The sequence below is a fragment of the Momordica charantia genome (assembly GCF_013281855.1).
Source record: "Momordica charantia cultivar OHB3-1 chromosome 8 unlocalized genomic scaffold, Mcharantia_2.0 BLBB01000008.1, whole genome shotgun sequence".
Taxonomy (NCBI): domain Eukaryota; kingdom Viridiplantae; phylum Streptophyta; class Magnoliopsida; order Cucurbitales; family Cucurbitaceae; genus Momordica; species Momordica charantia.
In genome coordinates this window covers 1,897,937-1,919,290 of record NW_028275166.1, presented here as the reverse complement: position 1 = coordinate 1,919,290, position 21,354 = coordinate 1,897,937, and the positions used below count along the sequence as shown (strand labels likewise).

At 31.7% G+C, this 21,354-nt stretch overlaps 2 protein-coding genes across 3 annotated transcripts; both read left to right on the top strand.

Annotated features, from left to right (window-relative positions):
* The first annotated feature begins 2,629 nt into the window (after positions 1-2,629).
* On the top strand, positions 2,630-7,991 carry LOC111004950 (MADS-box protein SVP). Its single transcript, XM_022276273.2, has 9 exons — positions 2,630-2,774; positions 2,944-3,136; positions 4,922-5,000; positions 5,275-5,336; positions 5,443-5,542; positions 5,646-5,687; positions 6,504-6,545; positions 6,612-6,772; positions 7,857-7,991. The coding sequence occupies exons 2-9, from the start codon at positions 2,955-2,957 to the stop codon at positions 7,873-7,875; spliced, it is 687 nt and encodes a 228-aa protein (XP_022131965.1). The 5' UTR covers positions 2,630-2,774; positions 2,944-2,954; the 3' UTR covers positions 7,876-7,991.
* A 2,339-nt stretch (positions 7,992-10,330) lies between these two features.
* On the top strand, positions 10,331-20,227 carry LOC111004853 (Cysteine proteinases superfamily protein). 2 transcript variants are annotated; one of them, XM_022276077.2, is made up of 16 exons: positions 10,331-10,632; positions 11,473-11,762; positions 11,887-11,977; positions 12,487-12,536; positions 13,376-13,576; positions 13,656-13,731; positions 14,084-14,192; positions 14,370-14,426; positions 14,689-14,820; positions 14,934-15,134; positions 15,234-15,289; positions 15,362-15,455; positions 16,974-17,064; positions 17,290-17,409; positions 18,207-18,626; positions 19,384-20,227. In XM_022276077.2, exons 1-16 carry the CDS (start codon positions 10,479-10,481, stop codon positions 20,020-20,022), a joined length of 2,781 nt encoding a protein of 926 aa, XP_022131769.1. In that variant the 5' UTR covers positions 10,331-10,478; the 3' UTR covers positions 20,023-20,227. The 2 variants fall into 2 exon arrangements, with proteins under 2 accessions (XP_022131769.1, XP_022131768.1); XM_022276076.2 differs by having other exon boundaries at positions 11,449-11,762.
* The last annotated feature ends 1,127 nt before the right edge of the window (positions 20,228-21,354 follow it).

Sequence of the window (21,354 nt, the reverse complement as noted above, 5' to 3'; positions counted from 1 at the left end):
TTGAAGAAGAACGTGTTATTGAGGTAATTATTGGTATATACATGTATTGACATTTACTTATGATATTTGAGTTGTATAGTTGTATATACGTGTATTGACTTTCGTATTTTGTTAATTGTTAAACTGGTATATACATGTATTGACATAATTGAGTTTCATGGTGACATCTACGTGTATTGAATTCTAATTTTGATTTTTCTTTAATTGGTATATACATTTATTGATCTTTTAATTTTGATAAATTTTCTAATATTTTAAAGAACGATACAAAGTCTAATGAAAAGAACGAAAGAGTGAATAATAAATCCATCGATGAACATAAGAAATAACTCATCATAAAAAAAAAGTTTAAGAAACTCAATTTGATGACGATACACGCCCAAAGACTATAAATTTAAGAGGCATCACCTATTTTCCTAATCGTTTTGATTCAGGTTGTTAGTATTCGATTTTTTAATTTACTTATGTTAAGACTATAAATTTAAGAGGCATCACCTATTTTCCTAATCGTTTTGATTCAGGTTGTTAGTATTCGATTTTTTAATTTACTTTTGTTGTAGACGATTTATTAAATGATAAAAAATATGAAAACAAAAATACAAATAACCTGTGACAGCATATTCTCTTTAGTAGTTAGGTATATATACCAATTGATGCAAATATGTATATATACATTAAGAAGATATAGTAGAACAAATGCAAACCGATGAAATGAGAGATGAATCGTTGTACACAAATCGTTTAAATTAACTAAAATACAAAACAAAGTAATTAAAATAATTAACTTAAAATCCCTTGAATGTAGGACAATAATTTTGAATTCAAAGCAAAGTTTGGTTCTTTTATAAAATTTCTAAAATGCCTTTTAACCATCTGTACAAAATTTAAATCTAATAGACATTTTTTAAAACAGGCAAAATTTTTGCCAACCACTCAAATTTTCCATAAATATACCCCATCCAACCTAACACTAGCAGGCCACCAGGCCCACACGCAAAACTGATTGGATTCGCACGTGCGTCAACAGTACGGCGTTACAAACAGTAATCCAACATGTGAACGTGAATGATACACGCCGTCAAAGAAGCGTCGTACCAGTTTTAAGGATTTATTTTTTGTTTTTAATCACGAATTTAACCGATTTAAGGATGTGTTTGTTTAAACTTCGGGAGCCGTTTTTTTCTAGATCTGTCGTATTTTATATAATTTTTTTTAATGATATCTGAAGATACTCGAATGGATATGTTTGTTTTGGTTAATTTATTATAATGTTTAAATTTAAATAATGTTCTAAAAATATAGTTATGAATATTTATATAATCTGTACATTATTTTAATATAATTTGTATGTATATAATAAGTTTATTTCTATTAGTTTGATACTTTTATATGTTATTTTGTAAAATAAATTAATTCATGTTAATATATAATTTTTTAAAAAATAATTAATATTAAATATAAATTTCATTTTCAATTTTAATATTTGTTTTTAAATACAATTATTTAATTAATTTATATTGGGTGAAATTTATTTATTATATTATTAGATTATATTTTTTTAAAGAGAAATATCAAATGTATGTTAGCTATAAAAAAAATGTTGCTTTAAAATGATATTTTAATATAATAAATATTATTAAGATAATTCTCTTAAAATTTAATATAATTTAACTGAAATTTATTTTAGGAATTAATTACCCCTCTTATTTTATCATAATTAAAAAATATATATACAATACATAAATTTTGTAATTTTTATCTAATTTACTCTCAAAATTTTTAAAGTTGGACAATTAGACATATAAAAATTATAAGGTAAAATGTTACTCATCACTCACAAAAATAATGACTTTGCTCCGATTTTTAGGACAAGGACATGCAATGAAGAAACCGTGTCGACACTCAATATTGTAAGGTCAAATGATTGTCACGTGAGATTAGTCGAGGTATGTTTAAGTTGATTAAAAAATTCGTTGATATATCTTTTTAGTACAACATTTGAAAGTGTGAGATTGAATTCACAACCTCTCGATTGGAAATATAGATGAATTATCACTGAACCATGTTCGTTTTGACCAAATACTCGTGAATATTAAAAATAATAAAATAAGTAAAAAAATACATGCAACCAAGAAAAAAACTTAGGACAGTTCAAAGTAACCCAGAATGTAATTAAAAGAATACTGCGAGGAAGGACCATAATTTAAAACTTATAAAATTAAATTATCATGGTGCAATAAATTAAATAATTGCTCAAGTGATAAACGTGGTACAAGGTAGTCAGACGGGCAGCGGGCAATAATGGGCAGTGAAGCGATGGGCAGAATGGACAGATTGTACGGAAAAGCAGAAGCAGCCATTTCCACGCCAATGGGGTATCGTATAGAAAAAATAATCAATATACCCTTTTATCCATTTCCCAAACAAGACCTTAAAAAAATCATTCTTATTATTATTATTATTTTTTTTTTTGGTTTTTAGTTTTTACTACGGAAAATAGTAAAGAAATGGTTTGACTGAACCCAGAACGTCCCAAATCCAGCTCTCTTAAAAAATGATGAAAAAAAAAAAAGTAAAAATTATGGATGAAACCCTTTGAACTGGCGACTGTTTGGCTATAAATGGGAACGTATCCTTTCCTTAAATTGTACACGTCATCGTCATAGTCCAATCCTGAAATTCTCGCTCTAAAAACCTCTCTCTCTCTCTCTCTCTCTCTCTCTCTCTCTGGATGCAAAACCTAGCTCAGTTCTTCTAGTTTCCGCATCAAAAAGGTATGAATAGTTCAGAAACTGATCTGAAATTAATTTCCACCTCTTGTTTTATTTAAAATTTTTAGATTTCACTCATAGATCTGAACTAGGAAGAAAAGAGGGTATAAAATAATTTGAAAAAAAAAGAAAGAAGAAGTTGAAATGTAAATAAAATAATTTTGAGTTGCAGAAATTAAATCAATGGCGAGAGAGAAGATAAAGATAAAGAAGATCGATAACCTGACAGCGAGGCAGGTGACGTTTTCGAAGAGGAGGAGAGGGCTAATGAAGAAGGCGGAGGAGCTGGCGGTGCTCTGCGACGCCGACGTGGCGCTGCTCATTTTCTCCGCCACCGGCAAGCTCTTCGAGTACTCCAGTTCCAGGTAATATTAGTTATTAATTGTTAAATTAGTCTCAAATTTATTTTCCATATTTGACTCAGTTTTATTTTACTTTGTTTACCTGAAGCTGAGTAATTTCTTGGGAAATGTGGAACCAGAACCAAACCAACCGATTCTAAATGTTTTGGATTTTATTATTTATTTTGTTTTTGCGTTGACCTCTGGATTATATTTGTTAATGTCGTATTTTCTTTTGGCTTCTAATTTTAGAAAGGATTGCTGGGTTTTTCAATTTCAAGTTATTAACATTTTGTATTGGGTAGTGATATGATAAATTAGATTACGCCGGAAAACAAAATTCGATTTTTGTAATTTACGTATATTTTCATAACAAATTCTTTTTTTTTCTTTAATTATTATGCTTGTTTCCTTTTTAAGCATGTTAAAACCTTAAAAGCGTATTTAGCCTCTTAGCTAAATTTCAGAAACAAAAACAAAAACAAGTTTTTGAAAATTAATTTTTTTAACATGTCAATATTAATGTTGACGGTGTGCGTAAATGTAACTCGTTGTCCAGACAACTATTCAGAATTTCTAGAATTCCTTGTAAAACTTGTTGGAAAAGCTATTGTCACGTTTGATCCATCGTTATTTGTTGTTAAAGATGAATAGTTTCACTTTTATAATTTTGTAATTGTTTCAAACTTTTTGAAGTTGAATTTGGTTTAGATTTTGAAAACGGCTTTAAAAATAGATACAAAATAAAGAAAGGCGAGTGGAGAATAGTATTTACAAGCTTAATTTTTAAAAACAGGAAATTAAAAAACAAAATAGTTATCAATCAACACCTTACGAACCTTTTGCAAATTTAAAGATATTTGATTCATGAACGGAACTTATCACTTAAGATCGGAGAGTCAAACTCTATACATTGAATTCCGCCCTATCCATAAACGAGCCCTATGCTACACACTATATACTTTACAAACCCCAAACAAGTTATATAAATCCAAGCCTATATCACCTTTATTTTGTAGACTAATAAATAGGAGCTAAAAAAAAATTATAACATTCTACCCTATGCAAAATAGACTTCACTTATTAAAACCTTGGATCAACTAATTAATAGTCACAAAAATTTGAACTTACTGACACAAACAGATCCCGGTGTTTTAGATAGGGGATGATTTGCTATTGCTTTTCTCTCAATTTTGTTTCGTGCGGAACTTATGTTAAGAAAAGTTACGACTCTATTCTATTAAATCTATAACGTGTATTTCAATGTGTGTATATATTTTTTTCTTTTTTTATAGTTTAGAGATTTGATCTCTGATATTTTAATAGAAGATATATGTTTTTAATCAGTCTGAGTCACACCAAAACAACTAGAAAATAAAAAATAAAAGTTGATTATGATCTAACTTGCTTCTATATTTTAAATTTTGAGCAATTATATCATGGAAGAACAATATAATAATGGTTGCCCACCTCTCCCTTTTTGTGCAAGGAAATGGAAGCTGACATATAGACATTGATTAACCATATTCATATTATTCTATTAGAAATCTTTAGATTCTAACCAAATTAACTTTTAAACTAAAAAAATGGATAACAAGTGGATAAACAGGGGTAAATTTGAGATAAAATTTTAAAATCTTAACTTTTCAATATAATTTTTTATAACTTAGTTAAGAGGGCAATCTATGCCCCTATGAATGAATAAACTAAAATAATAATTAAAAAAAGGATTGTTTAAATGAGACTTTATATGATGAATTAAATAAGTGTATGATTTTTTTTTTATATAAATATATATATTTGGTGCAGCATTAAGGATGTTATTGGGAGATATAATTTGCATTCTAATAACATTGGAAAACTGGAATATCCATCTCTCGAGCTACAGGTAACTCAGATTATATTCCATTGATTTAGATTTTGTTTAGAATTTTTATACTATTAAATTATAGCTGATTCGATAATAATTTCGTTTTATAATTCTTGTATTCTCGAAACCATGTCTGATATGAGCAATTTCTTTGAAAATTTTAGAATCAAATTTGAAATTCCACTAGAATTTAAAAATAAGCTCAATTAGTTGTTCTAATAAATCAGAAAACAGAAACAAATTTTATTAATGAAAGCTTACAATAAAAAGAAATACTATTTTTGAAGTTTAGCTCGAGAATAGCAACCACGTTCGATTGTGCAAGGACGTTGCAGATAAGAGCCATCAACTGAGGTACTTTTTCGTAATTTTGATGCCTTAATTTTTATTTATTTTCTCAAATAAAATTTTTATATTAACTTTCTAAATGTATTATATGCAAATTTAAAAATATTAAAAGGCAAATGAGGGGAGAGGATCTTCAAGGACTGAACTTAGAAGATTTGAAGCAATTGGAAAGAGTCCTTGAAGTAGGCCTCGCTCGGGTCCTCCACACCAAGGTTTTTTATTTATTTATTTATTTTATCTCCCTCTAACAATATAAGATTTTCTTATTAGGAAGTTTTTGCTTATAACATATGGTGGATTCTTCAAATTATGTAGGAACAGAAGATTATGAGTGAAATTAGTGCACTTGAGCTCAAGGTAATTATTTACTTCCACTACATTCTTTGATTATTAGTTTAATTTGGTTCTTCCTGATTTAATTAAACTTCACAGATCATTTGAAATCGTCATTTAAAATCGTCTTTTGCCTACTCGTGTAAACTTATTGAATATGATAGTGAGAAAGATAGTCTAGGAGTGTTTAACTTTTAAGGTGGTGATAGAGATCAAATTTAAACTTCAAGGATATAATATTTTGGTTCCCGTAATATCAGTTTTGTTGGTTCATTTTAGTCTCCGTACTTTGAAATTGCTGTTTTGGTTCTTCTACTTTAAAAAAATAGTCATTTTGATTCCTTAATTTTATTTCTAATCTAATTTTTTCCATCGTAATTTCAACATGACATTATATTCAATGTATTTTTTGAGATGTAATCACGACTTTATATTTAAAAGTTTTCGTTATTTGTAGAATTTGCGTTAACGAGTTACAAATATGAGTCAAAATGATCAATTTTTAAAAATACGGGACCAAAACAAACTTTTTAAAAGTATGTAGATTAAAATGAATTAAAATTGACTGTACCGAGACTAAAATAAAAGAGTATAGAACTATTAAAATGAAAACAACAACTCTTTACTCACTTTTAAAATAAGAATAAGTGAATTAAAATAAATCTTTATTATAATTACTAAATCACCATTTTTTTAAGTACTCTGAATCAAGAAAATTTAAATCATATTCAACAAAATTGAAACTATGTACAAATTTAAATTTATAATTTAACAAAAAAAAGGAGTAAAATGTTCATTAATTCTTATATCTTCACTCATGCTGTGGTAAAAATTACACAGGGGGCAAGGCTGATGGAAGAGAACAGGAAATTAAAACAAAAGGTAATATGCTATAAAATGAATGTCTGGTGTTTTATCCATGTAATAAATAAATTAATTAAATGGCAGATGTTAAGGTTGTCGAATGAAAGAATACCAGTGCTTGCGGATTCCGACGTTGGGATCCCGGAAGAGGGCGGCGTTTCGTCGGAATCCGCCGCCAATGTCTGCAGCTGCAACAGCGGCCCTCCCGCCGACGAGGACAGCTCCGACACCTCTCTCAAATTAGGGTGAGTCTTGCTCTTGCTTCTGGTATTCAGCATAAATTCAAATATAATATTAAATTACAACATTAAAATATTTAGGGAGACTGTGGTAGGTAGGAAAAATATTTCATGTATTTAAAAATACGACACTTGTTTTTAGAAATTTTCAAATACTTATGTTAGTAGTATATCACATACTCACACATCAGTAGTATATCAGACACTCATATTAGTGGTATGTTATATTCATATTTCACAGATACTTGTAGTATATCAGATTTATATTACATGCATATTGTAAGTATATTAGATATATGTCAGTAATCAGATATATTATATATGTATTACAGATGTATATCATTTGGATAAAGTTGTCATCTTAAAATTGGATATCTGTTTTTGTTTAAAAAGTGTTATATTTGAAAGAGCTAAATGTGATTGTTATTTTGCTATTTTTACTAAATGTTTTTTATATATTTGAAACTACCCCAAATATTTAGGTATAAGAAGAAATAAAAAGAGTTATAACATTTGGTCCATAGGTGGATGAAAATATTTTATTTCGAGTTGAAGGTTTCAACTATTCCTACGTGATTTTGTTATATTCGAAAAAAATATAAGTTATAACATATTCTTTTAAAATATACATCGAAATAAAATTCTAAGTTTGATTATACGGTTGATTTTGAGGTTTTAATGAAAGACTTATCTTCAGGTGGATAATAATTTACTCAATTTTTTTATAATAATAATACGTGTTCTTTTATAAGTTCTTAAATTTTATTAGTTTTTTTATAAACAAGAAGAAAAAACAAAATTAATCTCAACATAGATTGTGAGCCAATTGATTAGAATATAAGACAAAATTTATCGAGTTTCACACGTGAGTTTAACCTTTATGGATTAAGATATGAGGATAATTTTTACATAGAAGCCTTAAAGAATAATAGAATGTTCGAAAATATAAAGACTAGGAAGAAATGAGTGTAGAATTAAAATTAAATTTGTGGGGAAAAATTAATATTATTTCAATTTGAAATTATATTATAGTTTTATTGTAACAATGAATTAATTAATCTATTTGCCGTATGGGTGTTGATTTTGGCAGGCTTCCTTGCTCAAACTGAGGCAAATGTTGACGAAGATTATAAAGAGGGGCAGAGTAAAATCAAATGCAACTTTAATAAAAATGAATTGTTGGAATTATAAACTTTATTAAATGATTAATGATGAGTTTGACATATTTTAAATGAGTGGAAGCGATTTAAATTAATTAATTAAAAATTTCAATATTATCATAATCTATAATCTTTAGTGGTATGGACCGTATGGTAGAGTTATTATTATTATTATTATTTGAACATTGTATTTTAAAGTTCACTGTTTAACTGCCAAAGCGAGTCTAGCTCAGTGGTAATTGGTATATATTTCAAATTACAAATGATTTAAATATTACATTGAAATTTCTCGAAAAGAAAAAAAAATATTATATTGAAATCTAAGCGAAGGAAGTGTCACTATCTTTGTATGCTTTCGCCATCTGGTGTATTGATGTTTCTTAAATGGGCATGTCTGGGCTCAGAAAAGCTTTCGATGTTTTGATCCTTCTTCTCGTTCTCGTCGTCTTTGTTACCTTCCATGAACACGAGTTCTTCTACTCTTTTTATTTTAGTAGGCGCCTATTGTTTCAGCATCTTCTAGATCTTTTTCACCAGTGATTTTCTTATGCCTCCTGTTCATGATGGGGAGTCAGAGTCCCAAGGAAATTAGGGTCGCATCCCTCTATTGAGCAGCCAACACTTGCACCTCGCTCTTCTAATATTAAAGAGCAGCCATCATCTTTATCATCTTCTAGTAACAACCAGTTGACTACGGATTCTCCTTCATCCTCTAACGTTGCGTATTTTTTTCATTGTCAATTTTAGCATAGTTTAATGGATAAGACATCTATTGTAATATCAAATATCAATGACTCACTCTTCACCATTTCGAGTGATTGACTGACTAAATACACAATTCTATTTTCAATTTTATAAATTAAGTTTCATTGAGTAGTCACAACGTAGTTCTATACTTCATATATTATCCTGCCTTATGAACCATCCATATCCTATGAATTATGTTTTTTTTTTGTTTAAATTAATAAATTGTGTAACCCATCTCGAATCAATCATATATAAATATCATAATATTGATAGATGATTAAATGTTTGTAGGACATCAATTTAAAGTGTTTAGGTCTATTAGTGAAAAGTAATTACGTTATATTATTACAGGTTATTTTAACATGCACGTAGTAATAACAATAACAACAACAATAATTAATTATTATTATTATTATTATTTTATATCATGTGTACCAGAAAAAAAAAATGTATGATAAATAAATAATTTCTAATAATGTGAGAAAAAAACATACATGTTTCTAGAAACATAAAAATAAGTTAAACAAAAGGTTTATTTTAGTACAACACGTTGGGAGGGGAGGGGAGATCGAATTGACAATCTTATGGTTAGAGGTATATGTCAATTATTACTTAACTATATTTACTTTTGCAGCTTAGCTATAATAACACGTTGTTATTATATGGAACTTCAATTGATCGCCATAACTCAAATGTATTGAATAATCACAAAAGTATATTATGAAATTAGTACAAGATTTAATGTCACCATTATAAAAAAATAAATAAATAAAAGAATATTACACTTACCTACGTGACCAGGAAAAAAAAGAATAACCTAGATGGAATAAGTTCAAACCTTATGATAGCTACTCCTACGATCAAATATAGTGACATTTTTAATTAATTTTTACAAAACTTTTTTTGACCAAACATGAATGATGGCTAATTTACTTTGTTTTTTTTTTTTGTCATCTCAATTTTAAAGTTCGCATTTATAAGGTTCATATAAGATTTAATATCCTATATGTTTATCCACAGCATGCAGTAAATCTTTAATCAACTTTAACAACATTTTTTTTGCCCAACCATGAATGATTGCTAGTTTACATTTTTTTTTTCTTTTTTTCATCATTTCAGCTTTAAGTTAGGTATGTTTCTGAATATTTTTACTTTTATTTTTTAGCTTCTAAAATATAGCTTACAGAATTAAAGGGTGATATACATATACACAATATTCAAATTTAGTTTATATTTAATATTTAATTTTCAAAAGCAACATGTCTATGAAATTTTGGATTTAATTTTTAATTGGTGGATAAGATCTGAATTTGATTTTCAATTAATATTTAAGTTGATTTTTTTAAAATACAATATGTAGATGATAAATTCAATTCACAATTACTTGATCGGAGATATATGTCAATTAAGTACAACATCTGAGGTGGGGATTCGAACTCACAATTTTTTGTTGGAGATATAGGTAAATTACGGTTGAAATATACTCAGTTTAATAGATTGAAATAGTATATTTAAAAAAGCATAAATTAAAAAAATGATTTATGGGATCATATCAGAGCTTCTTTAACGATCAAAGTCGACTCACAATCACATGCGGTAATAAAATTCGGAAAAGAGTGAAAATTCTCTTAAATTGTTTCCACTTTGAAGCAACCTAAGTGGGCCAAAGCTTTGACGCAATCCGGCGTTTAGTAAAAATTTGCCCGCCCATCTGCGTCGGACCTCGCTCTCTGATTCACAAATGTCAACTCACTGAGTTCCTTGGACTCGCTTCAACTTGAAGATCTCCCTCTCCTCCCCTCGCCATGAAGAACGCCTCTGTCAGACGCCTCGAAGTCTTCGATTTCACCGAAGAAGACGCGCTTTCGGAATTGATCTCCGAGAAGCACATCAGCAAATTCAAAAACCCTAATCTCGAAACCAATGATCTTCTTTCGAAGTATGACTTTCTTGAATGTGGTAGGTCCTCCTCAACTAGATACTACTTCCTCTTCGTTTTCTATCTTGTGCCTAACAATATTAGTAGAAGATACTTGCACACGAGTCTTCAATCTTTGACGAGAGCAGAGTTTCGCTCGATTTAGGGGGTTTTTTTTTGGAGTTATGAAGAGAAAGCTGATCACTATATTGGTTCCGTTAGCTTCTTGCCCTAGGTAGATCGTGGAGTAGTTTGTAAAATGTTTAATGGTTCTTTGTTGTCGATTTTCCGCCAAATACAGACGAATTTGGAACCTACTGAATTGTAACCCAATGAATTGAGCTATTATTTCTGGCGCCAAATTAATCCGTCTGTGGCGTTTTATTTTGTGGTTTATCGCTGGTTTGCTGAATATCATCTAATTCCAATGGGGATTAAAGTGAGTATGTAATCGTTCAAGGTAATTAAAATGCGTTTTTTCTCCTCCCTCTTCTGGTAACTTTTATGATGTCGAAAGAGGTAATAGTAATGAGTTTGATCCCGCTGGAGGTTCATATCTGAAAGAGGGTTTCTGTAATAATTGTTTTCATCTTTTTTTTTTTAATTATTATTTTTATTTACTTAAGAACACAGACGTCTTTGCTCTAGTATCATAAAGTGGTAAATTTTCTAGCACATGTTTGAGGATATTCTGTATCTTGTCTCCTCAATAGTTGAACACAAACAGTAATTATCTTGATCTTTCTTTTTTGATAATAAACCAAGCTTTCATAGAGAAAAGATGAAAGGGGTAATTATCTTGTGGATTTATTAGTTTATGGTCATCCATTTTATTAATTGTGAAGTTAAATTAACAGAAGCCAATGGATTCGTTGTTGAAGGAAAGGAGATTGGAAATCCACATATGGATGTTGATTTGGATGAACGCAATCGTAGTTGTGATGATGGTATTTCACATATTCCTACTGAAGAGCAATTCATCATGGACGAAGAAAAATATCAATTGGATGCCAACCCACAATCAGAATTGAGCAGCCATGAGCAGGATATCTTTGTGCAAGTAGATAATCACGTGACAGGAAGCCTTGTCTCTGAACTTGGAAAAGTTGGATCTAGCTCTCAAAATCCTACCCTGGGCTTAAATTGTACTCATGCAGAGTTTGCTGCTGAAGTACTGCTTTCTCAACGATTTTTTTTTAAATTTTAATACATATATATATATATATATATATATATATATATATAGGAGTATTAGTCATGTCATGTTCAATTAACATTTTTTTTGCAATTTGCAGAGTGAGCAAGTTGATGCACTTTCAGATCCTAATGGAAGCATGGATGGAAGTTCCCCAATGAGTGCTCCTTTTGAAATTGCAAAGGACGGTGGTATGTTCTGTACACTGTGTTTACTTCAACTTTCTTTTGGTTGCTTTTTCCTATATAGCAAAAAATTGCATTAATAACTAAGATTATGAAAGGGGACTGATGCTTTCACTAGGAAAAGGAAGAAAAGAAACCCTCTATCAACTGTAATGAACATTAGGGGCACATTACTAATAGCTCTGTTAGTGACCAAGGTCACATACCTTGCCAATCTCCTTCCTCTTATTACAAGAAGTCTTAATTTTATTTCTGTTTAAATCTTTCAACGATGGCCATAACACAGTTCAACTGAAAAAGGAATTTCCAAAAAACTATATTTTCCCACTGGATTGACAAATTGGACAACATACCTCCCACTGACTTGGTAACCAGCCAGCAGCAGAACAAAAGTTTGAGTATTTACCTCACGCAAAAGTTAAAACTCACAAGAGCGCGCCAAACTGTCCTCGAAAGAACTCTCTCATAACCCACTCAAATTCAATGTCTAACTATGATTTTTTGTACAATTTCAGTTTTGTTGAACGGGAAGTCTTCAGATAATTGCTCATCCGACAACGAAATGGTAAGTTTCTTTATGATGACATCAACAGAAAAAGAGAAACTCCACACTTATGGTCTTAATTTTTCCTGAAAACCTATTTCCATTTTGTCATTCCATTCATTGGGGGTCAAGGACTTTTGGTGTCTTACTACTTTTATAGAAGTATTATCTTTGTTGTGGATATTGCTTATTCAATTAGGATGTCAGAAATATTTTTTTGTTATTTTCATTCCCCATTAACCCTACTAACTAATTAAATGAACAAGTACGAGCTCAGTTTTAATTATTAGAAAAAACGAGGAATGTCTCTTGGATGACCCTCAGAGTAATGTCTCTCTTAATATATTTAGCAGAGGAATGCCGGGCCAGGAGGAGTTTTCATCCTTTGTCGGTACACTTATTTTGCATTCATGGTGTTCGTATGTATTAAATATTCTTCATGATCAGCCCATATCAAGGGTTTTTTATCTTGAATGAGACTACAGTTTTCCTCTTGGTAGTTATTATCAAGGAGTGTTTGAAGGCAAAATCGCTGGTTGGGAAGAAAGAATTGAAATAGTGTAACATCATACATCTTCTTTGAGATTGGAGTGTTTTTCGAGTTATTTTTGTAATTATAAATCTTTAATGTTTAATTTCAATTCTTGAGCCTTTTTGGTAGTAGAGTCATTTACAATTTAGGATGTAACGTTCAATGCTTGAATGAAATATGTTTCTTTCTTTCTTTATTTCTTTCATTTTTTTTCCCTTTCCTTTTTAATTATGATTATATCAATTCCATAGGCAGACACTACTTATCAAATTTCATTTTCCAGAATTTAAGCATTTGGGTCTGAAGTTTTTCTCCGTTTAACTTATAGGATGATCATAACGAGGAGGAGGTTATTCTATGTCCCGATTATGTTGTATATGGAGATTATTATTGTACCGGGCCCCTGTTAACCTTTTCGCATAATGGCATCAAAATCAATGGTTCTGCTGAATATGGAAGCAATGAGTTCCTTAACCTTGAATGGAGAGTTGACGATCTCATTGATGTTGAGTGTCAGTGGTTTCAAAGGGTGAGTGCTTATATATTTCTTTTGAAGCTAAATTTCATGATATTTAAGTTCTCTGTCATGAATTGCCAATTTTTCACAGGTTGAAAATGTGATGATCAAACTCCATGTTATCTCAAAGGATGGCAGTCAATGTGATAATGCGTGTGACACTTCTGGTTAGTGGACTTCTGCAAGACTGCATCTAGTTTTGGAATTAGATTTCAGTTGCATAAAAATTTGTTAGTATTTCAATGCATATCCCTGCTACTTGACAGCATTAGAGGAGCCAGGGTTCAATTCGAAGTATGAAAATGATTTTTTTTAAATTGCAATTCTTTTGACATGGCTAAGAGTAAGAAATTTGGTTACGGTACGAAATAGCTTTTGGCCTAACATTGACCTTCATCTAGAGATTTTCATTTGTTTTTTTTTTCTTGTGTCATTTCATCAGTGTTATCAATAGTGTTATGATAAAAATCTGTCTCTATTTAGTTTTACAAATTCGCATTGCCTATGAACCTGGTTCAGGCATTAAGGAAGTGAAGATTGCTCTGGTTGATTCTTACTGGTCTGAGAAACAACAAAAAATCAGATCTTTGGATTCCAGATACATGGCTATTTGGAACATGTCTCTGAAGTAAGTTATCTTTGTTGCTTTGTCCTTTTGTTGATCATATGTAATTATTGAAAATAGAAGTTATAAACTTTTTATCATGGTCGATGTTAGTGTGAGTATGTTCGTTGTGATTTCTTTTTACCTATACCAGTCTCCCTTGTTCATTGATTTATAGCTTACCTATAAAATGTCTTGTAGTGCGGGGATAGGAACAGACGATGATGATTTATGTGGACAGAGACATTATTTCCCCAAGTGAGTGGAATTTTCTACTTTGTGCTTTTTAAGCTAGTCTTCAAGTTGTGAAAACATTTTGTTAGTTCACTCGAGATTTTCTTTGTACCTATTTCTTCAACTAGATTTTTTCATTTTGAGTAGAAAGATTCATGTTTAAAGCATGTTCTCTATTCTCCTTTATTAGATGTTCTGTACATGAACCCAAGGCCGAGTCTATTATCATGACGGCCTTTTGAGGTTGGCGGTGGCCACTGTTTTGAATTTATGAGTCTGTGTGCAGCTTTGATGAACCTTTTGAAGAAGTTGTATATCCTAAAGGAGATCCAGATGCTGTTTCCATTAGTAAGAGGGATGTTGACTTGTTGCAACCAGAGACGTTTGTCAATGATACAATCATTGACTTCTACATCCTGTAAGTCAAATTTTATATTGATTGTCGTGTTTTGTCTGTGAGAACCACCTCTACGTTCTAGTTATTTGCGGATACTGAATTATGCCTTTTTTTAAATCTGAATTGATTGGTAGGTATTTGAAGAGCCAGATTGAGCCTAAGGAGAAGCATAGATTTCACTTCTTCAATAGCTTTTTCTTTAGAAAGCTGGCTGACCTTGATAAAGATCCATCAAGTGCTTCTGATGGCAGAGCTGCCTTTCTTCGGGTTAGAAAATGGACAAGGAAAGTGGATTTATTTGACAAGGATTATATCTTTATTCCTATAAACTTCAAGTAAGATTTTTCTCTTCAGGAAAGACTTTTGCCTTGTGTGATAAGCTAAACATTACTGAAAGTGAGTACCTTTTCAACTTTATATGGTTTTTGTGACAGCCTTCACTGGAGCTTAATGGTCATATGCCATCCTGGTGAAGTGGCTGGATATAGCAGTAAGTTCTTCATTCATTGGGCCAATTAGAATCTCCCATCAGTCATAACTCATAACTTCTGTCTTGTTACAGATGAAGACCTGGTGAAGTCGAAGAAAGTACCATGTATATTGCATATGGATTCTATTAAAGGAAGTCACGCAGGTCTTAAAAATCTCATTCAAAGGTATTCCTCTGTTTCTAGAGTTTTTATTAAGTTCCAGCTTATTGGTTTGAACAATGTATCTTAGGTATCCGAACGAAAATCCTCTCATATCATGGTCAGTTTGACATTCCATCTAATTTTTGTTTACTAATATAGAAATAGTCTCTTCCTTATTGAGAAGTTTGATGAAGACTTCAGAAGTGTCTTCAGTAATTGCCATCATTGGCATATTGCAATCAACCTCGTTTCATCTTTCTGTTAAGTATTTTTTTTTGTTGCTATAGTAATGTTAGTTTCCATGCGAGGAGGATCCTTGTCTTTACCCAATGCATCAGAAGAGGAAACCTTTGATTATGTATGCAGTTGGTTTTTTTTTTTCTCTCTCTACAATTTAACCTGCAAAAAACTGATAGAGAAGAGCCACCTTAGTTACGTTATACATACACACGAAGGCAGAAGGGCACCAAGGAGGAATAAAGAAAAAGTTGCAGAAGTTAGTTAGTAGTGTAGCGCATGGTGTCGTGTGGGACCCCCACTTTTGTAATAGATTTGTGCGGCAATAGGCCTTGCAGGGAGGGGTTCTTAGCAGTGTTTTGGGGCAGTAGGAAGGGTTATCGTTTTAGTGGTATTTGGTATTCTTAGACTTGTCTGGGAGAGTCCTGGCCTCTCCAAGTGCTAGGGAACCTTGTTTGTTCTGTGTTATTGTTTTTTGTGAACTATCCAAATCTTTGATGATTCTAGAGCAACTTCTTGGCATCAATTCGGAAGAAAAGGAAGAGTCCTATGAGAAGAGCTAGTAAAGAAACTGTGTGGGAGTGTGGAGGAAAAGAACTTTAGAGGTTTAAGAGACTTCTAGAGAGAGAAAGGAAGTCTGGGATTCAATATGTTTCAAGGTTCCACTGTGGAGCCCACTCCATTTTTTCTTGTAACTACAGTTCTTTTTTTTTTAATAATAATTATTAATGCCAATTGGAGGAACATTTCACAAAAAATGTTTCCCTGGGGGGATGGGGTTATAATATTTGATATTAGCAACTTGAATAAGGATCTTCCTTAATCCTATCAAACAAGAAGTATCTTCCGTAATGTTTTCCTCTTTTTGACCAAGAATATACACCGGCAAGTTGATAGCTGCAAGTTTGAATCTAGGCAATAGCTGCAACTTTCATGCTCTATCCAATATGTTAATCTTGCAATGAAGGAGAGCCCAGAAAAAAGAATCTAACATTTTTAGGGATGTTCCATCTCCAAGCAAACTCCGTAGTTCTTTTACATTTGTTATCTTATCCCCATATTCATTTCTCTGTCTCTGCTCTTCTAGATGAAGGTAGTTTTCTATCTCACAAAAAAATTTTTGTAGTAATTTGCTTGCTGATACTGCCTTTTCTCCCTTTATACATTTTGCTTTTTGTTTTTGTTATGGGGTTCTAAAATAAGCCTCCAATAATTCCATCCTACTTCTCTGCATTTATAGTTTCTAAATTTTATTTTTGCAAGTTCTTTCTTGATCACTGATACCTCGTGATGCTGATATGACAGTTATTTGCTGGAAGAATGGAAAGAGAGAAACAAGGAGACACCTGAAGATGTCTCATCAAAATTCAAGAATCTCCGGTTTCTCCCACTTGAGGTATTTTCTGGCTGTTGTCTTCATTATATCAAAATTCAAGAACTATCGGTTTCAGGTTAAAGCAACTATAATGAAGATATAAAATCAAATTAAAAATTAAAAAAACTCATGCATCTGGTTCCGTTGTTGCTAACACACGATGTTTGATATCATGGTCCTACTCTGTTCATTTCTCTTTATCTTTCCTTTTTTGGGGGGTGTCTTACATGTCATATTCCATGCCAGCTTCCACAGCAGGAAAATTCATTTGATTGTGGGTTATTTTTGCTCCACTACCTGGAACTCTTTCTGGCAGAAGCTCCTCTCGATTTCAGTCCGTTCAAAATCTCCAAGTTTTCAAAATTTGTAAGTTGTCCGCTTTTCACTTTTTTTGTTGGGTATATTTCGACTTATAATAACTTTTCTTTTCTAGTCAACCTATTTGATTTGTTTTTCCTAACAATGCTAATGATCACAAAGTAATTTTCTTAGTAAATTTTGTGAGTTGCAGAAAAAATGCACGAGATTAGGTTAAATAGGTTTATTCCTTATGGTTTATCTCTAATTTTTCCATGCTTTTCTTTATTGACATTGTCCGATGCATTCTTCTTCTCATTTTCTACATTAAATTTCTTATCAATCAAATCCCGTTTCAAATTGATTGTGGAAATTATCAGCCTCGGAGCCTTTCACATGTATCGAATTTTCACCCTTCAACATTCTAAGAGATCTAATTTCCCTTGGGGGAGATTGAGAGGGATATTCTCTTTGTTAACTGGACTAGCTAGATGTGTAAAATGCGTAGTTTTGTGCCATTTCACCTTCATAATCGAAAACATTGATCGGCACAGGTCAACTTGACACAGCATGTTCAAATGATTCGTACCGGGTCATAGGTCAACTGACATATGTCACAGTTTTGAGACTTAAAAGATAAATTTGAACATTTATTTTTTCAAAAAAAGGGAATGTTAAAAAGACAAAAATATTTTCTGCGTAATTCCTTGTGTATTCTTCCAAAGTTTCTGGAGTTCACAGAAAGAGTGTGAAAAAAAAGATGTATGAAGGATAATGTCTGAAGAGTTGGTTAATCTTCCATGGATTGCTTTATATTTTTTGAATTAGGCGGTAATAATTTTGTTTTTTCTAATGAATCTCTCCAGCTTAATGTGGATTGGTTTCCACCTGCCGAGGCTTACCTCAAGCGAACTTTAATACAGAGATTAATTTTCGAAATCCTTGAAAACCGATCTCGAGAAATGTCCGCAGCTGCTTGCAGTGATGAACTCCTGTCTAAATTTCCGTCAAATAATGAGGATGAAACAGGTGCGGAGCTTCTTCCGGAAAGAGGAAGCCCAGCAGTGACATGTAATCACAATTTGTCAAGCTCACAAGCTGTTGATGGGATTGAAATCACTCTATTATCTGAATCTTCAAGTAGACATAACCAGTTTATGGACGGTTCTGGCTTGGTTGTCAGAGAACTATTTGAACCAGGCGCCTCTAATGGATCATTACTCGAGCCCTATCAATCTTTTGCTCAGACATCATCGTATTTTGATGCAAATGGTACTGTGCTGGAGGTATGTTAGCTTCTTTTATTGTCTACTAAGAAAATTGGGAGTATTATTTATTTCTGATAAGCACAAGCTCATTGATTTTAAAGTTTAAGGAAACAAACTCGTCACAGCAAGTCCATGCAATCTCTTCCTGGTGTAGAACTAAATGACTAGCTTTCCATTGATTAATCTCAATCGTTTACAAGAGGATAGTAGTATAGACTACTAAAGGTAGAACGGTTTTAACTGTTAAAGCTGACAACCATTAACCCAGTTACAACCTTTTAACTAATTACCAACTAGCCTAACCGGTAGCTTAATTTACAAGGAATTCCCCTGCATCACTTCCACTTCGAGTTTTTACATTTTTGTGTTTCATCACATGGGCAAGTGTGTATATATATTTAGTTAAATTACAAGTTTAGTCTTTGAACTTGTAGTGGTGTGTCAATAGGTTCCTAAACTTTCATGGTTCGTGAATTAAAAAAAAAAATGTCTAATAGGTCGATGACACTTTTAGAACTCGGGGACTTATTAGAGAGACCTATTACGCAACTTTGAAATTTTGAAGGCTTGAACTTGTAACTTAACCTATATATTTCAACTATGCTCAGAAACAATGGATTATGCTGATGTCAATATAAAAAACATATTTCCTTGCTATAGGAAAAATATAAGGAACATATAGGAAAAATAAACAACATATTTCTTTGCTATTTTCATGAAGGAATTGTAAGTATGCTTGCAGCTCTGATTCTATATATTTTTCTCTCACTAATAGGAAGATGCAGACCCAGAAACTGGAGACGGTTTCATGTATTTGGAACAGGATGGTTTACAGCCCATTGATGTAATGGCACCTCAAGCTTGTCCTTTTCCGTGTTCGTCGAGAGGACTTGAATCCAACGCTGATTTTGATTTATGCATGTCTATTCAACCAGAGCATGGTGGGGGCATTGCCTCGTCTCCATCTCCGTCTCCATCAAGTCACTTGGATGATTTGGAAGATGTGGGAATCACTGAAAGTAGCGATGTTAGGGAAGCAAGTCCTTGTAATAAAGAAATGAACCGAAAAAGACCTCTACCGAATGAAGTCCTGGAACACGTAGCAGCATGCCCCATTTCTGCCCCTACTTCAATGCAGGATGCAGATGCCATTGTCATCTCCCAAGATACTAATGATATTTGCGAGGAAATGGAAAACAACGGTTCACAAGAGACTCTTGTTGCTTCACCACACCTAAATGAAGACCTAACGACCAAAACAGACGTCGAACATGATCCTGCGCTGGTAGTTGCTTCTGTTACAGAGGTGGACTTACACGAACAACCCGCTGCTAAGAAACCGAGGCTTTCAACACACCCTGAAGAAGCGAGCAATGGTCTCAGAGAGAGTTTGTCAGATGACAAGGAGTTATAAGATGAAAGAAAAGGTCGGTTTCTTCTTTGCTTTCATATTTGTAAATGATCATGTGATTAGGGTTTTGCTTGCCATGCTGTCAATAGTGTTATGGCTCCATAATCAAACTTAATTAATAGGATACCGATAGAAAATTCATTTGGGTAAGGTTGATGTAGTACCCATGGCAGTTATATCAAAGACTAGTTATAATATTCCATCTCCAGTCTCCACTTCATGCTTCTCTTCTCTCTCTCCCTCTACTTGTGCAGAATCAAAGATTGCTCAAATTAATTATTCTACTGATGTAAGTTCCTCACCAAAATCAAAGCATATTCTAGTAAATAGCGTTAATGTTATTGCTATTGTATTGCCATAGGAATGAAAACAACTTGGCTACACACAATTGAGTACAAGTTCTTTTTATCTCATGTTGTTTTCAAAATTTCTATGCAATTATAGAACGAGAAACATGAATTGTTACAAAATGCTTATGGTTTTTTCTATTTCAAAAATTGGAAATAAAAATCATTATTTTCCTCTCTTGTTCAATTAGTTTCATTTTGTTCTCTCTTTTTTTTAGAAAATGTCTCAAAATTTCTACGGCAAATTGAGCCGATGGACTACTCGAGAACTTTTATATCTAGTCAAATATTTTATTACAGAGAGTTCGTGAATGTTACACAGACTTATTATAATCCAAAACAATATAAAATATAGCAAATATTGTCATATCTTTCCCTTCAAATGAAAAGAAAATATGTAGACTAATAGATGAAGAGCAATGACATGACTTCATCGTAATTTGATCATATTTTTCTATTAAAATAACTAAATAAGATATAATGTATAGTATAACATCATCATTTTATTTTATTTTTCATAATATTATTTTTCATAATACTTGGTGGAAGTGCTAAAAAACACTTCCAATCAAAGAAAAAAGCTAAAACATATTTTTAATATTACATTACATTGGGCACTTAATGCTTTTATTTTCCTACTTGGCTATTTATTTCTTATACTTCTAGAAACATAATGGTTAAATATTGAATTAAAAATTTGATCAAAAAATAATTTACATATGAGAATATTTCTCATATGAACATGCACGTTTATATAATTCTAACCACATGTCATACCGTCAAATAATTATGGATTAGATTAATTGAAGTGCAAGTAAACATGAATCATATTGTGTGAAAAAGATCAACTCTACCTTCATCGATTTATCGTAAAAAATAAATAAATTTATTTAATAATAATAATAAAGCATGAGCAGCACTATGTATTAGATATTGTTATTTAATTAGCCTAACTACATGTTTAGTTACTTACTAATTATTCTGTTAC